Genomic DNA, 11,148 nt, shown 5'->3' on the forward strand with positions numbered 1-11,148 from the left:
TAGCCAGGATGGTCTCGATCTCCTGACCTCGTGATCCGCCCGTCTCGGCCTCCCAAAGTGCTGGGATTACAGGCTTGAGCCACCATGCCCGGCCCTAAATTCTTATTTGGATTTAATTATATCATTTTATAATTCTTGCCTCGGCAACAAATTTTGGGGAGTAGTGGGGGTGGCCATTATAAAATAATGGAAAGGATTTCATTTTGCCAGCTTAAAGTAATTTTTTACTTTTCTAACCCTGATGTGTTTTCAGTTTCAAAATTAAGACAAAAAACCAGCTGAGACAATGGAATTAGGGCAGGTTTGTTTCATTTCTTGTTTGTGAAGGATTTTAGTAGCAGGCATCCTGAAGCTCAGCCGTGCCTCTAACACAGATTGTTGCCTGCCTTCCGTCATTTTGATTCTTGAGAGTGACCATGAGGGCCATGTTGCAGTTCCCTGGGAATACAAGCATAACAGCTTTCAGATCCCAGTTCTTGGTGTTGGTGAAAAGGTCTCCACCAGCCCCTCCTCTCATTCCCAGGTCATTCAGTGGCAGTCAGTAGGCCTCTTAGATTCAGGTTGGATGAGGAAGTGTTGGGCTCTGGTGAAACAGCCTTGGAGAAAAACATGATTTTGCTTGGAAAGGTGCTGATTCTAACCTGGGCCTGCTCTTTAAGTCCCTTTGCTGGTGATGGCTCATTCCAGGGACTGTTTTGGCTTTGAACACCTCTTGGTTTCTGAGATCCTCTTGGCTTTACTTTGAAGTGGCCTTTTCTTTCATGTCCACATAACCTGAATTCTTGCTGCTTGAACTCATTTCAAGCCTTTGACTGCAGGTCCATTTCATCTCCCGTCAGGTTGGTTAAGGAGAGTCAGCCCAAAGTCAAGAATTACTTAAAGAGATGCAAACCAAATATTTGGGCTCCAGCTTTCACAGGGCTTATAGCCCTTGTTAGCAGTTTGTGAAACTTTGGGTTTCATGAAGTGAGACCTGTTCTCTGGCTACTGAACTCCACGGAGCCACGTCATGCTCCCTTTTCTGCTGGCCTGGCCGCTCCTCCCTCAGTGAGGAGAGGCAGCTGGCTCAGAGAGGTGGGACAGACACATGCTGTCACCTCTTAGTTAAGTGGACTCTTTTCCAGAAGTATCTCATATAATGTTGGGTTAAGACAGATAGATGTTGAAAATGGTGGAGATCATTACACATTAGCATAAAACAGGACAGGAAGAGATTTTTTCAAAGACCAAATTAGTTGAGCAAGTAATACTTTTCAAGTTACCCCGGAAGGTGTTTTTAAGGAAGTATGTTACCTACCATACTCTCCTAATTTGACATTTCTATGTGTGTCCTGAGGGGTTACATTATTTATTGTCTAATCCTTGCCATAAGGCTGTGGTTTGAGGTTCTTTTGCTGTTCTGGGCTTTATATTTAATTTCAGGTATAGTCACTTCTAAGATGTGTAATTGCCCTCAAGAGGGACTGATTTTTAGCTTGTCATTGTCAGTATTGAATGTGGACTCTTCTGAGGCAGTTAGGACACCAGCCATGGTGGTAACAGTGGATGCGTTCGGCTCCCTAATCTCAAGGCAATATCCACGCTACACACGTACTTAGCTGTCTGTCTTGTTTGGGGGATAGTTACGGCAAGGAACAAAAAATTCTAAGGACTCTAGCTATTTCTAGTGCTTTTACTTTCATAGTTCTTTGAGGATATTTCCCGCAGAGCACTCTTGCTCACAGCCCGCCCTCTGCAGGGCTTCCAGCCCCTGGCCACAATCAGTAGTTCATGCCATGTCTGTACATCCATGTTCTAGAACCTGATCTCATTGGAGTCCGGAAGTTTGTTGCCCACTTTCTAGTGTAAATGCAGTGGGGTCATAGGTAACATTTTAACTCTTCTCTTAGTCCAGGTCATGAAAAGTCTCATCATCTGATAGCCACTTTTCTCCCAGGGAGGGCGGTGCCCACTAGGCCGTGGGAATGCCTGAGCCAGCAGAGCAGACGCCCCATGTGCTTCCTTTATCCAGCTTCCATTCTCTCAGTTATGTGGCTCTTTGAAAATGTCTTAACTTTGATGTAAATTTTTAAAGCCAACCTCTCATCAAGACAGGGTTGGTTTGGGTCTTTTGTACGCAGGGTTTGGACCTTCTCATTGTGTGCCTCCCACCAGCGTGCACTTCACATGTCCGGCCCTGGGTCCCTTCAGCAGCGTCATGCGTGTACAGGTTTCTAGGCTGTAAGACTGAATGAATGTACATGTGTTTATATCCTCTCTCTATGTACAGTGTATATAGTGTGTGTATGTGTACATAGATGTATATTATGTATACAGACATGTATCCAGACTTTCCTTATGTTCTAAAGAGAGTTTTTGATACAGTTGCTAATGTAAACTAATGTGGGTGTTGCAAGGTCCCTCAGCAGGGAAGATTTGCTGGTGATTTTCTTCACTCCATTTTCCTTTGGGTGAGCCTGCCTGGGAAGGGCCATGAAGTCAGAATCTCCACTCTGCAAAAGGAAGAATTCCAGGCAGAAGAGGTTCTGACAGGGTGACATTTCCCTATATTCTCCAGGTACAGACAAGAGCCAGGAAGCTGGAAGACAGTTCATCTTAATATCCAAAACTATGTGAGAATTTTTAACCGTTTCGTGCACCTGTTCATGGCACTACCTGGAAGGGACTTGGCAGTTGGGTTGAGCCGTCAGCCTTCCCAGCTATTCAGCTCTGTTGAGTAGCCCAGAGACAGGCGTCACGGTCAGAGATTCAGAACGGTCTGTGTCAGTAAGGCCTGACTCCCAAAGATGGTAGCAATTTCCCAGGCTTGCTCTGTGCTCAGTCAGCAAGATTTGGGGCACTGTCCTGTGACTGAACAAATAGTAATTTCCATCTCTCTATCCCCAGTTAAAAGTAAACAGCCTTTTAACTTTTTACTTAAACAGTTTACTTAAAAGAATAAAACCAAGTATTATTCTTTAAAACTAAGCATGGATGTTGATGGCTAACTTTTGCGGCATATAAGCTACAAATAGCAAGTTACTTCTCTTAAGAGTAAGCATGTGAATGAAATCCACAAACTTTAACTCCTTTCTATAAATTATGATTTTAAATTTTCAGATAAGAATTGCATTTTATTATGGATGTATGTGCCCTTAAAAGCTACAGATACCAAATTTTCCTTGTCCAGGTCTATTCGGATGAATTTTCCCCCTTAATCTGGCCTTAAACTGAAACTCAGCCCTCGAGAGCCAGGGCCTGGGCCAGCAGTAGTTGCTCATAGAACTGGGAAGCAGGGGCCTGCTGGAAAGAATCACTGGATCGCTGCAAAAACTCACATAATCCACAGGTTACTCTTTTTCTTTTTAAAATAAGTTATCAAAATGTTTTAAAAACACTTTATGAGACCATAGTACTCAGTGCCTTTTGTGAGACGGTGGGTCATTTAGCCTTCAGCTTCCCTGTTTTTGATGTAGAGAAAGCTTCTATTTCACTGGCCTCATCCCACAAGATTGTGCGACCTTTCCCTGTTATAGCCTGTCGTGACAATCACGCTATTGAAAGTGGCTTTCTAGTTAAAATGCAATTGGAAACTTGACAGTCTCTAAATGAATTAAAATAAAAAGTTTTCTTTGGGGCTATTTATCTTAACAGCAGTCTAAAAACAAAGTGTGAGCTTAAGAAAAGTATCTTTGGGGGGAGAAAAATGTCAGATTTTTTAATGCCCGGCTATAAATAATTTTGGCGTCTTGATATTTATACAAGCAAAATAGAAAAAAATGTTCAACATTTATTGATTGATAGACTGTTAAAATTTAATGTTTGGAATAACATTTGGAAGTAGTAGACTTTGCATTAAAAAATGGCTTTTCTTTAGGAAAGTATAATCAGTTATTTTAACGACCATAGCATTCATGGACTCAAATGCTGCTGCCACACACAACTCAAGTGCTGGAATATTTTTCTACAGTCTCTCTGTTCTACGGATTATCTTATAAACCAGTGTTCAACTAGTTTTATAACTGAAAAGCTGCACATTTTTCACAGTACAAGCTGTAGTTTTTACCTGTAGTTTGGACTTCTCTGTTAGAATGCAACTGCATTACCAGCCCTTTTAAAGGCATCTTATCTATCAAAGGAAAATTTGGGTGTTAGATTTTCTTGGGACCGTTTCTGTAACCTTTGCCCTTCACAATATAGAAAATATTGGTTTTGCCATTACATTTTAATGCCAGGTTTAAAACCTGTTGAAAGCTGTAGCTTTATACAGCTTTCTTCTCCCTGTGAAATCACTTTGTTTATGTGATGGCATTTAAAAAATAGCATGTTCTTTTTAAACTGAATTTTATATCTAATCAATGTCTTCAGTCTTGAAGAAGAATTTGCATTGTTGTGTTTGTATATAGAGTATTGCAGTGCATGAATTAGCTTTATGCATTTTATTAAATGCTGTTTCAATGTGGCATTATTGTTGTGGCTTAATACTACTACCTAAATGAGGTTTATACTATTAAAAGTGAATTAAAGACTAACATGCATCCTGCTCCTCATTTTTCTTCATGATAGTAGTGACGCCCAGCCCCCAGACAGTACGGCACTCTCCTCTGTGGAGATGAAGCATCCTGGTGGTCCTGTCCCTACAGCTCTCCAGCTCCTACCTTAGCCTTAGCGGCCAAGGGGGATTGGGCCCTCTGTGGTCCGCGTGACTTGTTAATACCTTTAGTGGGAAACCCTGGCAGAACAGTCTTGACATCCACCCAGCAGGGCAGCTCCTTGGTGTGGAGGTAGGGAAGCCACACAGATGTTTCTGGAGCAGAGCACAGTTAGTTAGGCTGCTGGACCACCAGATGCCATTACAGACAGGCCTTAAACTGACAAGCTTGTTCTTGAAGGATACGTGCTATCAAGAGTAAAAATAAGCTCCAGAAGTTTCAAAAGTTAGAACATACTCATTATGTCATCTGACCTCTCATGTTCCAGGTGAAAATTCTGAGGTCCAAAGTCTGATGCACAACAGAACTCACTGGCAGCCAGATAGGGCCTCACTCTGTCACCCAGGCTGGAGTGCAGTGGTACAGTCGTGGCTTACTGCAGCCTCAACCTCCTGGACTCAAGCGATCCTCCTGCCTCAGCCTCCTGAGTAACTGGGACCACAGCAGATACAGGTTCAGATGGTGCTGCCAGTTAGTGCCTCAAAGAGAATAAAAGTGGTCACTTCAGAAAAATAAGGCTATGAACACTGCTTGTGCAAATAAAATTAAGAACATGTATCAATTATAAAATCTTCATATTTTCTCTAATTTTCTCCCATTTCTGTATATTTTAAACCCATCTTTCATCACTACTAAACAAAATAGGGAAAGACAAAGGTTTAAAGAGAAACTATCCAGCATCAAGTAGCCTACAGGGGACAAAAAAAGAAAATAATGTTATTTCCACAAATTACCTGCTGCCTGTGAAGCTGGCCACACAAGCAGTAACTGCACCACAGGAATGCTGCTGTCTCCACACATGTCCCTGCTGGGTCTGGGTTGTCTACCCTTACTGCCCATCATTCCTGTGTCAAGCCTGAACTCAAACCCTAGTTTTCTGTCCCATTAGGGACCATTTATTCTGTCTAGAGAAGGGTCACCACTCCTTTGGTTCAGGACATTCCTGCTGGTGAGTAGCCTCTTTGGGCCCTAGAGGGAAGGAATACTCTCATAAGGCTTTCTGTGTCACTAGCTGTGGAGACCTAAACTGCAGATGAAAGCCAAAAGGAACTAGGTGCTTTCTAAAGAGCCCTTGCAGCCAAGTAGAATGCCCAGGCAGCTAGTGGCAAGGTCAAGACTTCAGTCAGTTGGGTGGGGAACTGAAACCAGCAGACATGGGAGGGCTCTCCGTGGAGGAGAGCTTTTTCCACCCAGCCAAAATGCTGATGGCAGAGATTGCAATTAAACACTCCCTTTGTAAGTCTGTGGTCACTCAAGGAACACCTGTCCGTTATACATCAGTCTCTGCCCACCTTCCCCTCCCACCCCCGACAAGCCATCACCCCGAACACAGGTCTGGTACAGAATCAAACTTGAGCATCACACGTAAAAGACCCAAATCTGCTCAATTTAATGTGATAATCTCCAACAGTTAATGAAACACATTGTAGTATGACATCATTTTACCAGGCGGCTAGTTCATGTGGTAGAAAAGGTAGTTTTTCCCCCATTTTACAGACAAAACCAGTTACAGACCCAGAAAGCTTTAAGACTTGGCCAAGGCCCTAGTAGGTAGAGGAATGAAAACTTCGGTTCTGCTCTTCCAAGCACCACCGTCCTTTTTTAATTCTTTTAACCACTGCCGCCTCATACCAGATAAAGTCAATTCTCCTTGGCTGAGCTTCTAGGGGGCCATGGTCCAACTGGTCCTTCACTTTATAATTAAACCTATTTAAAAAATTGTTTTTCTTGAGACAGTCTTGCTCTGTGGCCCAGGCTGGAGTGCAGTAGCACATGATCATGATTCACTGAAGCCTTGACCTTCCAAGCTCAAGAGATCCTCCCACCGCAGCTTCCCAAATAGCTGGGACTACAGACGCGTAACACCGCACCCAGCTAATTTTTGTATTTTTTGTAGAGACAAGGTCTTGCCATGTTGCCCAGGCTGGTCTCGAACTCCTGGGCTCAACTGATCTACCCACATCAGCCTCCCAAAGTGCTGGGATTACAGGCATGAGCCACCACACCCAGCCTTGCTAAACCTATTCTTAAGGTGACCCTAGAGGGCTCTGCTGTCTTCTGGAGGCTGAAACCTCCACTTTAGCATAACTACAGTGACAGTAACATCAGTGTCCTATGAGGAAAGAACAAGGAAGGTGCTCAGTAACGCAGCACTCCCGCCTCCAGAGCTTGGTAAGCAGGGCCTGAGGGAGCCAGCAGAGCCAGGTGACCAGCTATAGACACCATCCCCCCGGCAGGCCCCGACGTGGCCACCAGGTGGTGTCTCTTCCTTTCCTCCAAGGCCTACAAACCTCCCTGCTAATGCACACAGTGGCTGGGCCACAGGCTGGCAGTCAGCAGGTACTGGTCAGCAGGTACGTGCCTGGGTGAGGCTGGCCTGTCAGCCACTGGGGCTCTTCCATCTCTGGCCCATGGCTAGGCTCCCCAGCAGGCAAGGGTCATCAATTATACTTACAAAAGTGAGCGGTGCACAAAGGGTTGCCTTTGGATTTCTGAAAAATACCCAAGGAACTGAATGGAGGGGTGTCCACACTGCCAACCACAGACAGTGCTAGCCAGACTCAACCACAGCAACCCTTATGTTCTCCAGAGTAGGGCCCAGAGGAAGATTCAAAGCCATTGGAGACCAGTAAAGCGTCACAGGACCAAAACAGGTGTCAACAGGCTGTGGCCTTAACCTCCCAGGCCCAAAGCCTTTCTACTACACAGGGCTTCCTCTTAATAGGACCAGATACACACCAAGCTGCTGTTAGGAAGCGTTTTATTGACCAGTGGAGCAGGGATACTCATTTAGCAGCTCAGCTTCAGACCTTCCTCTCCCACGTCCTTTCACACAGGTAAGTAAAGTCCTTTTAATGCAAAAGGATTTCCAGAGTCTCCAGGGACAGAACCAGGGGCTCCCCTGGGCCAGAGTAATCCCATTCCAATATTCCCACCGGTCAGACACCATCACCCCAGACCACAGTGACCGTGGGCCTTAGTCCTGGGCACTGGCTTTCAGAATGGCTTTGTACTTCCCCCTCATCTCCTTGGGTAATGGCACCAGGCTGGGGCAGGGCACCTGCCCTTCCACTTCACAGATGCACTCCCGCAGGCAGTACTTTCGAGGGCCGAAGTTGGCTGGGTGAGAGAGCTCCTTTTTCTTCTCCTCCTCTTCCCTGAGGGTTTCCCTGCCAAAGAGCACAGATGGCAACCAAGCATTGGCGACTGAGTGGCAGGCACAGGGCAGTTTCTCAGCCAAGACAGCCCCACCATCCACCAGGGACACCTGGATCTCCTGCCTTCTAACCTGATCCTCACTGCCAAACCCTATCCCTCTCTCCCTGCTGGCCCCTGAGGAGAGGACTGCAGGAAGGCCTGCTGTTGTCCCCTCAGACCACAGGAGCAAGCCTACGCAGTGTGGTCAGCCTATCTGCTGCCACAGGTGGGGCCCACAGTGCTGACAATCACAGGATAAAGGAGCCTGAAAAGACCTCTGTGCGGTTTCTCAAAGACAGACTTCATCGGCTTCCCTCCCTTTCTGTCTCCTCATTCATGGAAAGAAAGACCTGTCACCAGGAGCTCTGGGGCTAGATATCTACTAGCTCCAAGCTGAGATTCCCAGGAGAGAAGGGTTAGCAGTTGCACAGGGCCACAAGTCAGCTGCATTTCAGCTTCCCGTCCCCTGCAAAAGGGAGAGGTACTTCTCAACACTGTACAGCCAAGGGAGATAAAGCTTACAGAGGTTTAGTGATTTGGTGAACAGCAACATCAGAAAGAACTGATTCTACAGCCCCAGCTCTTGTTAGTGTCTGGGGTTCACTGTCAGAGAATCTTACCTCTCAACACCCTTCCCACACACCCCTTTCTTCCTCAAATTCTCTGGGCTGAGAAGTTCGCTCCTTCCAGGTCAAACCAAACAACTCACTCATTCTTCCCCAAGATTTTTCTGATGTGCTCCATGATCTCCTTATTGCTCTTGGTCTCCACATCCACCAGGACCTGCTCCCCAGAATCTGGAAACGGAAAGCACAGGGCAGAAGAAAAACAGAACTCACAGCACACTCAGCCTCAGAAAGTTGTAATTTGGGACTTGCTTTTAGTGGCAGAAACATTTTAATAATAAAATAGATATATTTGTTTACATAATACATAATACTACCCTTACTTTTTCCATTTTTCTTTAGACCCGAGCAAGCATAAACTTTAGATACATAAAATAGTATGCTATTTTAATAGAAAGACATTCCATGTTTATGGATAGAAAGACCCAATATTCTTAAGACGGCAATTCTCCCCAAATTGATGTACATAGATTCAATCAATCCCTATCAAAATCCCAAGAGGTGTTTTTGTAGAAACTGAGAAGTTAAGCCTAAAATTCATATAGACATGCAAAGGACCCAAAAGAGCCAAAACAATTCTGAAAAACGAGAAAATAGGAGAACGTTTACTTTCCAATTTCAAATTTACAATAAATTGAAATTACTATAATCGAGACAGCGTGGTACTAATGTAAGAATATGGCTGGGCGCGGTGGTTCAAGCCTGTAATTCCTGCACTTTGGAAGGCTGGGGCGGGCGGATCATGAGGTCAGGAGTTCAAGACCAGCCTGACCAACGTAGTGAAACCCCGTCTCTACTACAAATACAAAAAAATTAGTGGGAGGCAGGAGAATTGCTTGAACCCAGGAGGTGGAGGTTGCACTGAGCGGAGATCGCACCACTGCACTCCAGCCTGGGTGACAGTGCGAGACTCTGTCTCGAAAAAAAAAAAAAGAATAGACATACGCTGTAATGGAAAAAAACTGAGTCCAGAAATAAACCCTTATTTATAAGGTCAATTGATTTTCATCAAAGATACCAAGATAATTCAATGAAGAAAGATAATCTTTTCAACAAATGGCACTGGGACAACTGGCTATCTATATGCTAATAAGTGAATTTAGACTTTTACCCACAACATTAAAATTTTAAAAAGTAAAACTCCAGGAGGCTGAGGCAGGAGAATCGCTTGAACCCTGGAGGCAGAGGTTGCAGTGAGCTGAGATTGTGCCACTGCACTCCAGCCTGGGCAACAGAGCGAGACCCCACCTCAAAAAAAAAATTAAAACTCAAAATGGATTCGAGACCTAAATGTAAGCGCTCAAACGTTTATAAAACTTCTAGAAGAGAACACGGGAGAAAATTGTCATGACCTTACCTAGGCAAATATATTTTGGAAATGACATTAAAAAACATAATCCATAAAAGAAAAAAAAACTCTATAAATTGAAAAATCAAAATTAAAAAATTTACAGTTCAGAAGACACCATAACCCACAGTCTGGGAGAAAATATGTGTATATCTGATAAAGGACCTATATCCAGAATATATGAAAAAAAAATCTTACAACTCAGTAAGACAATCCAACTAATAAAATGGGTGAAATATCTTAATGTATTAGTTCATTCTCTCACATTGCTATAAAGAAATGCCTGAGACTGAGCAGTTTATAGAGAAAAGAGGCTTAATTGGCTCATGGTTCTGCAGGATGTACAGGAAGCACAGCAGCTTCTTCTTCTGGGGAGGCCTCAGGAAGCTTCCAATCATGGCAGAAGGCAAAGGGGGAGCAAGAGTCTCACATGGTGGGAGCAGGAGCAAGAGAGAGAAGGGGGAGGTGCCACACACTTTTAAACAGCCAGATCTCAAGAGAACTCACTATCACACCCACAGTACCAAAGGGGATGGTGCCTCACCATTCATGAGAAACCACCCCCATGGTGACCGGACCAGGCCCATCACACCCTACCTCAATATTGGGAATTATAACTGAACATGAGATTTGGGCGGGGACACGGATCCAAACCACATCGCTGAATCAACATGGAACTAAAACTTTTTAAAGGGCTAACAGTAAGCACACGAAATGATGAGATCTCAGTTAGTCACTAGGAAAATGCAAATTAAAACCACAACAAGATATGCAAATGCCTAAAATTGTAAAAGCACAGACAATACCAAGTGCTAGTGAGGATGCAGAGTAACTGGAACTCTCATACGTTGCGAGCAGAAATGCAAAACATTACTGCCACTTTAGCCAGTGTGTGAAGACAAAATAAAAAAGATTGGAAAAGAAGTATAACTGTCTTTATTTGCAGATGACATTATTACAGTGCATGTAGAAAATCCTAAGGAATCTAGAAAATAAAACTACTGGAAAAAAGTGAATTTAGGATAGAACACACCTGCACTCAACCTCGGCAACACTGAGACTCCGTCTTAAAAAAAATTTTTTTAATGATAAACTGAATTCATTAAAATTCATTCATTTAATTAAAATTAAAATTTCTGCTCTTCAAAAGACACCACTAAGAAAATGAAAAGCAGGCCACAAACAGAGAAAACAGTCATGAGACATTATCTCCAACAAAGGAAATGCACCCCAGAACACGCAAAGAACTTGATAAGAAAGCGGCCCGTGTTTTTTTTTTTTTTTT

General features: G+C 43.9%; 1 protein-coding gene across 1 annotated transcript in view; it reads right to left on the bottom strand.

Moving 5' to 3' along the window:
• Positions 1-3,772: 3,772 nt before the first annotated feature.
• MRPS25 (mitochondrial ribosomal protein S25) overlaps positions 3,773-11,148 on the bottom strand; it is a 14,530-nt gene continuing 7,154 nt past the window's right edge. The window contains exons 3-4 of the mRNA XM_011950682.1: positions 8,599-8,686; positions 3,773-7,861 (exon numbers count right to left, since the gene is read on the bottom strand). Of these exons, the coding sequence (XP_011806072.1) occupies positions 7,669-7,861; positions 8,599-8,686 (281 nt within the window). The 3' untranslated portion in view covers positions 3,773-7,668. The remainder of the gene's footprint in view (positions 7,862-8,598; positions 8,687-11,148) is intronic.

Source organism: Colobus angolensis, unplaced genomic scaffold, assembly GCF_000951035.1.
Source record: "Colobus angolensis palliatus isolate OR3802 unplaced genomic scaffold, Cang.pa_1.0 Scaffold31, whole genome shotgun sequence".
Taxonomy (NCBI): Eukaryota; Metazoa; Chordata; class Mammalia; order Primates; family Cercopithecidae; genus Colobus; species Colobus angolensis.